The sequence below is a fragment of the Hibiscus syriacus genome, unplaced genomic scaffold, assembly GCF_006381635.1.
Source record: "Hibiscus syriacus cultivar Baekdansim isolate YM2019G1 unplaced genomic scaffold, ASM638163v2 tig00116971_pilon, whole genome shotgun sequence".
Classification (NCBI taxonomy): domain Eukaryota; kingdom Viridiplantae; phylum Streptophyta; class Magnoliopsida; order Malvales; family Malvaceae; genus Hibiscus; species Hibiscus syriacus.
In genome coordinates, this window is record NW_024063495.1 from 6,200,446 (window position 1) to 6,216,660 (window position 16,215).

The 16,215-nt window shown below is 30.8% G+C and overlaps 1 protein-coding gene across 1 annotated transcript; it reads right to left on the bottom strand.

The window, feature by feature from the left end:
* Nucleotides 1-3,174: 3,174 nt before the first annotated feature.
* Nucleotides 3,175-5,646, bottom strand: LOC120191701 (polyadenylate-binding protein-interacting protein 11-like). The gene is made up of 11 exons (XM_039194615.1): nucleotides 5,523-5,646; nucleotides 5,131-5,405; nucleotides 4,917-5,030; nucleotides 4,686-4,730; nucleotides 4,507-4,579; nucleotides 4,313-4,425; nucleotides 4,156-4,215; nucleotides 4,018-4,065; nucleotides 3,836-3,904; nucleotides 3,573-3,634; nucleotides 3,175-3,483 (listed from the first exon to the last, which is right to left on the bottom strand). The coding sequence occupies exons 2-11, from the start codon at nucleotides 5,380-5,382 to the stop codon at nucleotides 3,426-3,428; spliced, it is 894 nt and encodes a 297-aa protein (XP_039050546.1). The 5' UTR covers nucleotides 5,383-5,405; nucleotides 5,523-5,646; the 3' UTR covers nucleotides 3,175-3,425.
* Nucleotides 5,647-16,215: the final 10,569 nt, after the last annotated feature.

Genomic DNA, 16,215 nt, shown 5'->3' on the forward strand with positions numbered 1-16,215 from the left:
TTTTTCTGAAAATTTTATTTTTTAAAATCTACTTTTTTCTAAAATCCAAAAAACCCTAAATCTCTAAAATCTCTAGTTTTAATCCCTTTATTGTTGTCACTAACCATCTCTGCCACCACCTCTATCGTCGAAACCCATTTGTTGTCGCTCTCCACTGTTAGGCCAAGTTATATTATTATATGTTTGAAAAAAGGAATTTGAGGTTAAACTATGTTTAAAGCTAATTACATATGAACTTGTGGATGAAAGTGAAAGATTCAAAAGTTTGGGATCAATCTAGAAAGATGGTCATAGTTTAGGGATGAAATTAGAATGTTCAAAAGTTTAAGGATAAATTTAAAATGAGAGTCATAGTTTGAAGATGAAATTAAAATATTTAAAAGTTTAAGGACTAATTTAAAATAAAAGTTATAGATTGAGAACATATAATACAATTAACTCTTATTTAAAGAATATAATTTTGTGACCTTGATGATAAATTTTTTTTTGTTATTCTTAGAGGTCTCGTGTTCGAGCATCAAGTATGCCAGAGGTACGAGCGTTTAATGTCAAAAAATTGATAATTATCTTTAAATAGATACTATATTGTACTTACTTTAAATTAATATATATATATATATATATAATCTTGTTTATAGAATAATTCTTTTATAGTGCTAGTGCCTGAAATAATTACCATAAAAACATAATTCAAGATTATTTTATAGTTGTATATAGTATTTATGAATAATACTGTCACGTTCTATGAGCACGGATGAGTATTGTTAAATTAGTTTATAAAATGTTAAATTATAAAAATATTAATCATATAATTATAAATTAATTAAAAATATAAATGTAATTGAATAAAAATACAATAATTATAAAACATTAGTTTTAGGGTAAATTATACCATTGATCACCTAACTATTTACCCCTTTTACTTTAACCACCAATTTTTCAATTTTTTCAATCGTGTCACCTAACTATTTGAATCTTGTCAATCAAACCACATGCCGTTAAATATTAACGGAGGAGATGACGCGTCAATTAATAAAATTTATTTAATTACACATTTAGTCCTCATTACTTACACATTCTATTAATTTTGTCCTAACTTTTATTTATTTCAATAAATTTAATACTCAATCTAATGGTGACATTCGTCACTGTGTGATTGAATAAATGGAAAAATAAATTAAATCAATAACCGCAGTTGGTGGGTTTAACCACTAAACTGGACCACTAAATTTGTCTAATATGCAAAACATAATCTATATAATTTATAATATAATTAATGATAATATATGACCTTATAAGGACTCAAACATGAAATAATTTGAATAGTATGAATATATAAAAAAGTATTATAATTGATTAATAAATGAATATTTTTTATTTATATTTTAAATCACATTTAATGAAAAAATTAAAATAAAAGTGAATATAATATGTTATAATTGAAATGAATCATTTTACATATTTTAAATTAATAAATTGTCTTCATTATTCTAATTTTATTGAACTAAAATGTATCATATATTTTGAAATATTATAACATCAATCGAATTCTAATCTTATTTAACAACTCTATATTAAAATAGACTAATTCAATAAAATCATGTTTCTCTTAAAATTTTCTTCAAATATATAATGAATAAAAAATAAAATATATAATTCTTACTCTAACCGGGATATAAACAAGTCAATACATAAGTTAAAATGCTTACTACGATAAGCCTCAACTATCAGGAAAATTCAAAGTCAACAAAGCTCTTCGTTATATTTCAATTATAATATATTAAAATTATTTTTATTTTTTCATTAAAATGATTTAAAATATAAATAAAATACATTCAAATATTAATCAATCATAATATTTATATATATATATATATATATATATATATATCATATTATCACATTATTCAATTATTCCATGTTGGAGTTCTTATTAGGTAATTTTCCCTTATTTTATTGCCATTAATTATATATATTATGTCGTGATAAATTTATCATTTAAATGGTGCAGCCCAATGATTAGGGCATTTGGTACCTCTCCTCACGTCTTGGGTTCAAACCCCACCAACAACAATTATTGATTCAATTTATTTTTATATTCATTCAATTGGTGACATGTGGCACCATTTGATTGGATGAAAATTTTATTAAATTAAATAAAAATATTAAGAAAAAAATATTCAATCACACAGTGACACATGTCACCATCTGATTGAGGATTAAATTTATTGAATTAATTAAAAGTTAGGACCAAATTAATAGAATATGTAAGTAATAAGGACTAAATGTATAATTATACAGATTTTATTAACTGCCACGTTATTACTCCTCTATTAATATTTAACGGTAGGTGACTTGATTGACAAGATTTAAATAGTTAGGTGACCCGATTAACAAAATTAAAAAATTGGTGGTTAAAGTAAAATGGGTAAATGGTTAGGTGGTCAATGATATAGTTTACCATAAAAACTAATGTTTTATAAATATTATATTTTAATTAAATTACATTTAGATTTTTAGCTAATTTACAATTATATATTTAGTACTTTATAATTTAACATTTTATAAATTAATTTAATAATGCTCGTCGTTAAATATGCTCATCTATGCTCGACGAGCGTTATATATTTTTTTAATATTTATATGCTTTTTAGAAATCATATAGTTTATTGATTGTTTTAGTTATAAAATTTTAAAGTAATATATAAAAAAATAAAGTTTTTAGATCCCAATATACGCCTAAGATAGCTGCCAAGAAGCACAAGCCAGAAAATACAATATGTGCTCCGGTCACACCTTCGAAACTTTAAATACCCGGATTTGTTATAGTCCCCTTGTATTTTATTAATGGGATTAGTTTTCACATGTAACTAACAGAAAATTTATTTAAAAAAATTACATATAGTTGGATTTAAGTCAACGTTTGACTCAACACGTGGTCTAGAATTTTAAAATATTATAAAACAAAAACAAAATAAAATAGTTAAGAATATACTCCAATTTACCAGTATATGGCTGCTCAAACTCGGATTTCTCGTGTCTGGGTTGAGTACAAACCATTCCTAGTAGGCTGAACTAGAAATTTAAATAATGATCCGCTATTGAAACAACGGTTGCTATATAACGATAATGATGTCATTTGAAACCATTATTTCACCATTAATTTGCAACATATAGTCTCTGAAAATGCAGTATAATATGTAACAGAAATTAGTACATTCATGTCTTTAAATTCCCATACAACTCTACGAGTTGAAATAAAACAAAAACACAGTTAAACCACTGCAAGTAACAAATGTACCGACCTAGGACACAGGAACAAGATGATAACATCAACTCTGAAAGTACTTTTGATTTTCGTATCACATAATGTATGTGCATATATATATATATATATATATTGGTCGTTTGCAAGCAAGGATGACTCAGTGCTTTGCAGGACGAGGAGCACGACGGCGAACAGGCGTCTTTGACGGGGCTACCCTGCATACGTAACAGGCAAATAATCGCATAAGATTACGCAAGAATTCAGATTTTACGACCTTGAAAATTTTGGAGCCTCAAGGACCAACCTAATCGGCAGTGATCCCAGAACTGCACCACTGAAGTTGAGAGCTGCAGTAGCACTCTCAGCCTGCAAATAGTGATTATAGAACATAAACATCACCCTTACAAACAGCATCGACAGATATTCCGGTCTTACGAATTGAGCTAGAAGTATGAGAAACTCTGGCAAGCAAGTTGCAGCAGTTTCGGTAAACTGATAATCTAATCGACACCGAAAACCTGATATCGCAACCATTTCGGTAAATAAAGTTAGCAAATGGGAAAATACCATTGTGAACTCAACAAAAGCACTCTGAGTTGGATGCTGAGAGTCTTTCAATAACCTCAATCGTCGAATCTAACATAAAGAGCAAACGTTCAGTAAGAAGTCATACAAGGCGAGAAATATGTCCACCAGGGCTTTTACTGCCAGTTCCAATCCTGGATAAAGGTCACAAGGGAACAACAAACCTCTCCACAAGATGATTCGAAGAAGAGCTTGACGCCAGCTTGAGTAACCTGTATCAGTTGAACAAACAAACCAGGAATCATTGCTCCGGTCGTCAATCACACTTGCATTCGAGAAAAAAACAGGACATTAGAAACTACCTTCTTGTGTATGTTTGCACAGTAAATGGTCCTTGAGCACATCTCACGTTCGCCATCGGACTGAAGAGCATAAAACAATCGAAGAGAAGTAACAAACTATGGTGCATATTTAACCTAGAACTAAGAATGAAGTTCGTTCATCATATTCATGCTGTACCTTGGGTAAAAGTGTGGGGTTAACAGGTGCAATTGCAGTCTTGGAAGGCACCACTTTCAAAGGGTAAAACCCGAGAATGGTTCCGGACAAGTTCAAAGCAGCCTTTGCAGCCTCTGCGAAAACATCGAGACATCGATGTCGTAAAATGAGGGCAGATATCAATGCTTGCCAAATTCATAAGACTTCCGTAATACCTTCGTTATGAAACTCGATGAAGGCAAAGCGGAGAGCTGATGTAGGATCCCTACACATGCGACAGTCAACAATCTACAGATCAAAACCAGAGTAAAGTTAAACCTTAGGGGAACAATCCAACACTATTAAGTTAGATAAACTGATAATTTTCGCATTATATCGGAGGAAAAACAGATACCGGTCCACAACTCAGAAAGAGACCTGCAAGAACCTCCTCAGTAACCTATATATAACAACCATTAGCAATCAATATTTTCATGCATATGAAGGTTCCTTCGAAGATCATATCTCGAAAGTCGAAATTCATATCCAAATATAGGTTGAACACGAGTAATTCGATAAAAATGAAGAGTCAGAGCAACATAAACTAACTATACCGGTGACGAAGAGCAAGAAAAGATGGATTCACCTTTTGATCAATATACGTAACATAAATGGTGTTCCTAATAACATCATCACTCTGAGCAATGCCTGTTTTCTTATTCAACTTTCTCTTCGCTTGACTATACTTTTTGTTCCTCCCCTGAGTGGAAAAGAACAAGAGAAGATCAACAAAAGCAACCAAATTGAAATCATTTTCTGATAGAATTAAAAGGAATTTGCCAAAGGGAAATGAAATATACCTTTCTATTTTCAGAAGATCGATTAGCAAGGGAAGGTGGTATGAACTCCTTAGCCATTGGATTAAGCTTAGACAAAATCTCAGCCAAATCACTCGTTCCGTTCTTCAAAATTTCACCATTCTGCAGGTCAGTGTTGTTATCGCCATTGCCATCTCTGTTAACAGCTGCTGCCGGTTTTTCTTCTTCGAGATTGCCTTTCTTAGCATTCTCCACATTTCGACCCAATGACCCCGAATTCTCAACGACCGCCATGATCAAATGTGTTTCAGATTCTTCTGTAAACAACCAAAAGAAAAAAAGAAAAAGAAAAAAACAAAAGATCCCATCTTTACTACCCAAAAAAGAAAAACTACAGTTACTGTTGTTAATGTCGGAGAGAAACGGCAACGTACCTGCCTTAACCAAATGTTTCTCCCCTCGATGCTGGAGGCCAAATCAACCTCAAAGATGGTTACTTTACGTACTGGGAATCTAACTAAGAATTAATGATGAAACGAACGAAAACAGAGTGTAAACGCTTTGTTTTTGGCTTGTGTTTTATGTTCTATGATACCATATAAATATGTGGTTATGGTTGTAACGAAAGGTTGTTAGGATTGAATTCTTTCCAACGTGATAAAATTTTATTTTAATTTAGTAAGGTTGTTAGGATTGAATTATTTTTACATTTACTAATTTTTAAATCTATCTATTAACTCAATATTATAAATGCTAACTACCATATACTTTGTCTTATTTAAATTTTAGTAACGTTAGATTCTAATAAATTTATTTTTTATCTCATAATAGTAATATAAAATATTATTAATAAATGAAATATATAATTAATAATGTTCTTTAAAATAGTAAAAATAATCATTAAATATAAAAGTAATTTATAACGTATTTGTTTATTTAAATTATGTTGGTAAATGAATTGATGTTATTCCTTGAGGTCTCGGGTTCGAGCACCATAAATGGTAGAGGTATGAGCGTTCAATATCAAATGGTTGAGAGTTATCTTCGAACATATATTACATCGTATTTACCCCAAATTAATAAAGAAAACAATTATGTTCGTATTATCATAGTATGTTTAAAATTAAAACTTAATAGTAATATATTAGTATATTTATTTCATGAAAAACATATTTTGAAAAACGTTTTCTTCATTTTTCAATGTTTAGTTGGCATAAAATAAATTTATTAATGTAATTCATTTTCTTGATCAACATAATTTTCTTTGTATTTTCTAAAAAATGACTTACAACCTGTTTTTTGTAATTCATTTTTGAACTTTTTATTTTAAAGTATAATTACTTAAAATAATATTATTTTATGTATTTAATGTTAATATATATATATATATATATATATATATATATATATATTAGTATCATTTTAATAAAAATATTAATTATTTTATAAAAAGTATAATCCATTTTTCAAAAAAATATTTTCTATAAAATATTTTCATTAAAACAAACAAACCCTATATTTATTTGCCTATATTATATTTTCAAGTACGTAGATGTTAGGTAGAAGTGAGCAAAACTCAACTCGATTGAAAAAATATTTTTTTATTTTGAGTTGTTCAAGTTGAGCTATTCAAGTTATTTGAGTCAATTTTTAAGTTCGAGTCGAGTTCAAATTTAAAAATTTCGATTCGCCTGGAAAACAAAAAATGTGGCTGAATATTTTGATAGTTTTACGATTTAGCCCATTATTTCCTTATTCCTTCAATTTCATTTTTATCAAATATGAACCACATATTCCTAAACTATTGTAGAATGCCTATGCACTTTTAATTTCTATTTTTTTATAACAATTTTTCTATTTTTCAATTTAAACCCTCAATTTTACATGATTTCCATATTTTAATTCATTCTTCATTTTAAGTCCGTTTTGACAAAATTTGAACCGCTCTCATACCACTATAGAATAACTATGTAACTTTAATTAATATTTTTTTTACTAAAGATATACTCTTTTTTTTTAATTTAGTTCTTTAACTTTGTACGTTACTCAATTTGGTCTTTTGACTATAATTATTTGCAAATTCTTTCTCTAGTCAATTCATTGACTCCTTTATACTCCCATCAATATTTTACCTTCAAAATACATTCTTTGAAATATAATATTATAAATATATTTCATAATATTAGATTGTATTTGATATATTAAATAACACTATAATGTGAAAAGAATATATAAAGTGATATATATCTTATATGGTTAGAGAAGGTCGAGAAATTGGAATCAACCTGTATCATATACTATAAATAATTATAATTAAATTTCTATAAAAACACGACTCAAATTTTATAAAATCGATTTGACTCGATAAATTTCATATTAAGTTTGAATGATAAAATACAACTCATCAACTCGAAATTTGTTGACTCGACACGACTCGATCGAATACTCACCCATAATATTAAGGATCATAATTCATATTACGGATTTGTCTAATTTATTTTTTATGGATTCATATAATATTTAAATTGGATTATAAATAGTAAATAATTATTTATTATGGATTTATAGTAAAAGTAGATATACATTTACATTATTTTTTTAAAGCTGATGTGAATTCAGATATTCAAATTTTATTTTAGATTATAAAACAAAGAATATGTTTATTTCTGGGGGAATTTGAAACTCGATCATCTTGAATTATAGTGGATCTAGATTTCTACATATTTGGATATCGATGAATAATAATATTTGATTCAAATTTGGTTTCAGAGAGTAATAGCTGGATAATTTACAAATAAAAATGGATTCAAATTTTAAATAAATTTATAGATTCGAATAATTTAAAAGTACATATTACTCACACTATGTCAATCCTATAAGGTAAACATAACCACAAGTATTTGATAAAGTCGAGTAGAATAAATAAAACATATTTAAATTGGTTAAGTCGATGAGTGTTGTTTTCAGATAATAATGGTTGAGTCATGTTCTATGAAAAATTTCCACGTTTTTCTCGTGGATAATAATTTTTACGGTCGTTAGCGAAAAGGTCAACATGGGAGAATGCATTTGGATATTTTATGTGATGATTTTTTTTATATTAAAAAATTGACTATTCAATCTCAATATTTTAATTATTTATTTCCAGATCTACGATCCTTTTTATAAATATCATTATCTTAAGAGAAGAAAACTATCAACTTTTATTACAAGGTCATCTTAAAATTGTAAGAGTTGTGGAAGCAAATGTTATTCTATGAGTATGGACACATTGAAAATATTCAATTGTTTCTTTTTTTTTATTCGGCTCAAAATGTAAAAGGTAAATTCTATCGTATATTATTAAATGTTAGGGTTCGTATCGATCATATTATTAAATTTTCATTTACTTCAATTCTAATATTAAACATTTGAACTTTAATTTCAATTATGTTATTCGATCGTTGATTTGATAACGACGTGATGACATGGACTCTTCTTATGCCGCTGTGCTAACAATGTACTCAACTCACATCTTTTAACAAGTTACCCACCAGACCTATAACGTACTGTAATGACCTAATTTCATCCAAATCCCATTTCAAACCTAAATAAAAAGGCTTAATGTCAAAAATAAGTGCAAACATAAATTATCTGACCCCAATTTAACAATTTAATTACGTTTTCTTAATCAATTGGTTCGATTTAGAAACTAATTAAAGACCGTAAGAGATAAAAATAATAATAACTAAAATATTTTTTTATAAAGTTTGAGGGTATAAAATGTTGTGGAATTCGGGTTAATTTCTACCAATAATAACAAATTCACCTTGAAAACTATTATCTAGGTGACTAGTGTAAAAACGATTGTACTAAAAATCACCCCAAAGTATATTCCCAGGAAAGAGGAGGGGTCACAATGATCCCTCTTAAAACCCACTTTCCTTAGTCAGAACTACCAAGACAAGTAATTTTAATAGGACAATAATTAACAACAACTATACTCGACAATAGCTATTAAATAGACATAAAAGAGAACACCAAATTTAACAAGGTTCGGCCAAAATTATGCCTATGTCCTCGAACACTACTAAAATAATATTTCACTAATAGAGGAAATATTACAAAGAGAGAAAGAGTACAAATAGCCTTTAATAGTGAAGAAGGCTTATATTTGTGGGATGCTAAACTAAGGAGGAGGAGGGCTCTATTTATAACAAAAGAATTTCCCCTCCTCCTTATACACAACCAATGTGAGATTTTGCCAAAAAACCAACAAATCTTCACCTTGGCAAATTCCACACACATCTCTAAAAAATCCAATCTTCAGTAGTGTCTGCAAATTCATCTTTCAATTTGTAACAATATTGACAAAGTCTAAACAATGTTTAAACTTGGCCGCAATTACCACTTTTGTCAACATATCAGCAGAATTCTCAATGGTTCGAATCTTCTGGATTATGACTCCACCTTCTTCTAGAATCTCTCGTACAAAGTGATATCGAACATCGATGTGCTTCGTCCTTGCATGGTAAACCTGGTTCTTTGCTAAATGAATAACACTCTGACTGTCATAATGCACTTTGATGTGCTTCTGTTCCATTCCCAATTCACCAAGCAACCCTTGAAGCCAAATTGCCTCCTTCATAGCCTCTGTAACTACCATATACTCTGCCTCTGTAGTAGACAAAGCTACTGTTGATTGTAATGTGGACTTCCAACTGACTGGTGCCTTTGCAAATGTAAACACATAACCAGTAGTTGATCGATGCTTGTCCAAATCACCTGCATAGTCTGAATCTCAATACCCAACTACACACTGACCATCTTGTTTGTCCTGCTGAAAGACCAAACCAACATCTACGGTGTTCATAATATATCGCAGAATCTATTTTACAGCTTGTCAATGCTCATTTCCAGGATCATGCATATACCTTCTCATAACCCCAACTGCCTGTGAAATATCAAGTCTCGTTCATACCATTGCATACATCAAGCTACCAACAACACTTGCATACAGAACCTTTGACATGTATTCCCATTCTACATCATACTTAGGTGACATGGATGCATCAAACTTGAAATAAGAGCAAGAAGTGTACTAACTGGTTTTGAATTCTCATTCATGCCAAAACGTTTTAGTACCTTACTCAGATATTCTTTCTGAGACAAACAAAGCCTCCCCAATTTCTTATCCCTTGATATCTCCATGCCTAGAATCTTCTTCGCTTCACCAAGATCCTTCATCTCAAACTCCATGTTCAATTGAGTCTTTAGTTTCGCAATTTCTGTCTGACTCCTGGAAGCTATCATCATATCATCAACATAAAGAATAAGATAAATATAGGACCCGTCTTGTAGCTTGCGTAAATACACACAATGATCATATTTTCTTCTTATGTACTTCTGCCCTATCATAAACTTGTCAAATCGCTTGTACCACTGCCTTGGAGATTGCTTCAAATCGTACAACAATTTTTCTAATTTGCACACCATATTTTCTTTTTTAGCAACTTTGAATCCATCTGGCTGAGTCATGTAGATTTACTCATCCAAGTCTCCATGTAAAAATACAATTTTTACATCCATCTGAACTAGTTCCAAATCCAACTGTGTTGAAAACATTTTGATGTTTCGATATAACAAATTAAGTATAAATGAATTTTAAGATTTTACAAATGATTTTCTAAGTATATTCGATTTAATTACTCGAATATCAAAATATTACTCCAAGTCTTTCAAGATCAATTTCAAACCTTACTAAATGTGTAAAATTGTGTTTTATACTTGAACTATTTTTTAAACAATTTTCAAAAAGAATTTTGAACCAAAATAGAGCCTAAAATCAAATTTTTCAAAGTGATGCACCGATGCACCAATCCATGCATCGATGCACCAATCCATTCATCGATGCACCAATGAATAAATTGAACATCGAATGCATCTTATGCATCGATGCACATACCATGCATCGATGCACATACCATGCATCGATGCACTCAATGCATTTGATGCATCGATGCACAAGCCATGCATCGATGCACTCAGGCTATTTTGAAACATCGAATGCATTTCATGCATCGATGCACTCTTAGTGCACCGATGCACTAAGGGTCCAACAGTCAAAATATTTGAATTTTGCACTTGATGTACCGATGCACATTGTGAATGCATCGATGCACTGACGCTCCCAACTATTTTATTAATTGTTTTCACACTTAAACGTCTCTATTGACTCCACTAAGTATCCCCAACGTTCATAATCAATTGAAGGAGTATTTAAACAAGTTCTAAAGCCATTAATCAACAAAGAAACAACAAGAAATTATTGAGAAACAAGAGAGAAAGCATCAAACATCAAGTTTGTGCAAATCAAGCCAATTTTCCTTCAATATTCATTTTGGTTTCAAGAAAACAATTTGTGCTCATTTGTAATTATCTTTGAGTGTTCTTATCGTGTTCTAGAATTGTGCAAACGTATTGCCTTGTGAGGTTTTCCTTGTAAGTTTGCAAATTTGTGTATTTCTCTTTGAAAAAGAGTGTGCTCAAGAATTGGGGTATAATTCTTGAGGGAGTTGTAAGGTTACTCTTTGTCCTCAAAAGAAAGAGCAAATTAGTGAATTTGTTGGAAAATCCTTAGTGTGAATAGCTAAGGTAGTGGACGTAGACTTTGGTTGAGAAAGTCGAACCACTCTAAATCGCTGTGCAACTTCTTTTAATTTTCTGCAAAAGCTTCTACCAACTTTTTAATTGCCAATTCACCCCCTCTTGGCCGATTCAGTCGATCGATTAACTTAACAATTGGTATTAGAGCCTCACTCATTTGAAGGTTTAATCGCCTCTTGAGTCGATTCGGGAAAAGTTACATCGATTATTAAGTCATCAATGACCTCTACTTCAAACTCCGACTTCGGTCTTGATTCATTGCTCGTTAACAAGCCTCCTTTATTTAATGGAGCTAATTATGCTTATTGGAATAATATAATGATGTATTTCATTCAAGCAAGTGACATTGGAGCATGAAATATCATAGAAGATGGATACATCAAACCCTCCACTCACATGAGATTGTGGAGTGAAGGAGAGACAAGAATGTTCTAGCTCAACTCCAAAGATATCCATATTATCTTTTGTGCTCTTGGACTGGATGAATATATGAGAGTTTTATCTTGCACAACCGCCAAGGAGATATGGGCTAAACTACAAGTCACTCATGAAGGCACAAACAAGGTAAAAGAATCTAAAATTAGTCTTCTAACACATAGCTATGAAAATTTCAAGATGAAGCCGGATGAATATGTCAAAGCTATGACGGATAGATTCTCCACAATTGTCAATAGTCTCAAATCATATGGAGAAATCATTCCAAATGACAAGCTTGTGAGGAAGTTAGTTTACTCTCTTCCAAAAGCTTGGCAATCAAAGAAGACGGTGATCATCGAGGCTAAGAACTTAAAATCTTTGACCCTCGATGAACTTATTGGCTCTCTTCTCACACATGAAATGATGCTTAAAGAAGAGTAAGATCTTGAGAAAAGAGACGAGCCAAAGAAGGAGACGGAGAAAAAGAAGAACATGAGAGTTGCTCTAAAATCAACAAAAGATGAGAGTAATTCGGATGAAGATGACGATGACGAGGAAATGATATTGTTTGCCAAACGGTTCAGAAAAATGATGAGGCCTAACCGAGGAAGAAAATTCAAACGAAATGAAGGCTTCAAAAATGAAACAAAAGAGAAGGACCTGATCATTTGCTATGAATGCAAAAAACTGGGGCATGCCAAATATGATTGCCCACAATTAAAGAGAAAAGGTGAATCAAAGAATAAGCACAAGGCTCATGTGGCTATATGGAGCAATAAAGAAGGTTCCGATGAAGTGGAACAAGAAGTAGTAAACTTGTGCTTGATGGCATTCGGGGAAGATTCTAAGGTAACCTCTAACTCATTTGATTTAGATGATTTATCTTATGATGAGTTATTAGAGGAATATAATGGGCTGGCTTCGGATTATGAGATGTTGTTTTTAAAATATAAAAATGATATTTCAAAATTGAAAAATGAAAATAAACTCATATCCAAAACCAACAACGATCTTGAAAGTAAAATCAAAGATTTGCAAATCAAACTAAAAGAGTTTGAAAAGAAAAATTAGAATTTGCAAAACTTACTTTCAAAGGTCAATGATGATCATTAAAAGAAAATTGATGATCTTAAAGCTTCTTTTGATAAAGTTGGAACGAAACGTTTTAAAAATGAAGAAAATTCAAAATCCAACTTTGTTAGAAAAAGTTTTAAAAACTACAATCATAGAGGTCCCCGAAGAACCTCTAATGCAAAAATCGTTAGAAGTATATGGGTTCCTAAAGGACTCGTTACTATTAAAGATAAGGATATCCTACACAAATGGATACCTAAGGGGACTAGGATTTTGGAAACTAATGAATATGGACCCAAAAGAATTTGGGTACCAAAAATAAAAAATTAATATATGTTTGTAGGAAAAGGAGTATTTCTACAAGACATGAGAAACAAATTCAAACTATGGTACCTTGATAGTGGACGCTCAAGATACATGACCGGAGACAAAAGCCGGTTCATAGAGCTTAACGCCAAAAATGGAGGAGAAGTGACTTTTGGTGATAATTCAAAAGGTCACATTGAAGGTATAGGTACAATAGGTAATACATCTTCCATACAAATTATGAATGTTTTATATGTGAATGGATTAAAGCATAATCTTTTGAGCATTAGTCAATTTTGTGATAAATGATTCAATGTCATATTTGAAACTAATGGTTGTAAAGTTATTGACATTGCATCTAATCAGATTATGCTTGTTGGTCATAGAATAAGAAACATTTACATGGTGCATTTAGATTCCATAGATATGACTAATTTATGCCTAGTTGCTAAGTATGAGAATGATAGTTGGTTATGGCATAGGAGACTAGGACATGCTAGTATGAGTGTTTTGCAACGGCTAATTCAAGGAGATTTAGTAAGAGGGTTGCCTAAACTAAAATTTGATAATGATAAAATCTGTGATGTTTGTGCTAAAGGAAAACAAAAGCGAATTTCTTTTAAATCCATTAATGACATATCCACTAGTAGAGTATTATAATTGATCCATTTAGATCTTTTTGGGCCATCTAGAACTACTAGCTTGGGTGGAAAACAATATGCATTTGTTTTGGTAGATGACTATTCTAGGTATACTTGGGTTCTATTCTTAAGTACTAAAGATGAAGCATTAGAAAAATTCATCACGTTTTCAAAAGTAATCCAAAACAAAAAAGGTTACTCTATAACTAGTGTTAGAAGTGATCATGGAACTGAATTTGAAAATCTTGGATTTACTGAATTTTATAATTCTAATGGTATTAGCCATAATTTTTCAGCACCTAGAATCCCTCAACAAAATGGAGTCGTTGAGAGGAAAAATCGAACTTTAGAAGAAATGGCTAGAACCATGCTTTGTGAAAACAATTTGCCAAAATATTTTTGGGCAGAAGCCACAAATACCGCTTGTTATGTTATTAATCGAGTAATGATTAGGCCTATTTTGAAGAAAACTCCATATGAACTTTTTAAAAATAAAAAGCCTAACATTAGCTATTTTCATCCTTTTGGATGTAAATGTTTTATTTTAAACAACAGTAAATACAATCTTGGCAAATTTGATGTTAAAAGTGATGAAGGAATTTTTCTGGGTTATTCCTTAAATTCTAAAGCTTATCGAGTATTTAATAAAAGAACTTTAGTTGTAGAAGATTCTATACATGTTGTTTTCGATGATAATCTCCTTCCGAGGAAGGATTATTGTTTGAATGATGATGTATGTATTATAAATACAAATGACATTAGACATGACGTTGGAGAACCATCATCAAAGGAAGAAACGGAAGATAAGGAATGTAACACCCTCAACCCATACCTGACCCGGATACGAGTCCAGGATTTCACATTGACTAAACAAAATAATATTCTTTAAAAAAATGATAAAACATTTGAACTTATATTATTAAAATACAATAATATACATATGCTAATACAAGTTTATCAAAATACTCAGAGCATACACAACTTGACCCTTTGATTACATGCCAACATTCATTTACATAACAAAAGGACCTACTGATTAAGTTGCCTCTAATCTGATAGTTGCAGGAGTAGTGTTGTCCAGCTGCTTAATCTGTCTCGTTTACTTTCTTGAATCATACATGTGAAACACTCACACACTAAGTCATCGACTTAGTGAGGCAATATAATAATAATGGCAACAAAGAAATGTAATGGAAAAACCATAATAAAATGGAATGAGATGAAATCAAATACTTAACCATGCAGTTTATATCACCATGTTCCTTACCTGTAAGCATATTATATTAACATTCATGAATTTTTATTAATAAGATTATTGGCCCATGATACCATACTGAGAACCTAAGGTATGTGAGTACTGTGAGCTTGTGCACTATGCTGTCACCACAGCTCATATAAATGCACCGAAGTGCCACGTAAAATTGCACCGAAGTGCCATGTAGAATTGTACCGTAGTGCCATATAAGATTATCCCTAAGGACCACGCAGATAATTCCTTAAGAATCATATACATATGCTAAGGATCAAGTATGTGTCTCAAAAGACCTCACACATGTTCCAAAGAATACATATATGTCCCGAAGGACCGCGTAGACCCTCTACTCTTGGCATGCCAACTATATCTATAGTTCTCATCTACATAACATGGGCTTTTCTTAAATTACATAGTATATCACATAGACATATCATTTCCTTACCTTCATCACATGACTCATGTAACTTTGCATACATATTCATTTAAAACATATTACACAAGGCACATAATATGAATTCATATCATGCTTCACAATATGAAATGAATCATGCATCAATGTATTGAATCTAGACTTATCACAAGTCTAGAACTGAATATACCACTATATTCATGCTATGCATATGCACTCACCTATATTTCCTTGCATTTTCCTCGATCGATCTTACTAGGTAATTGTTCTGGAACTTGTTTAGGCTATGTATCTACACAATAATTCATTGACACTTATCAGTATACTAATTAATATATTCTAAACTATCATTTCTTGGGCTAAACGAAAAGCCATTTTCA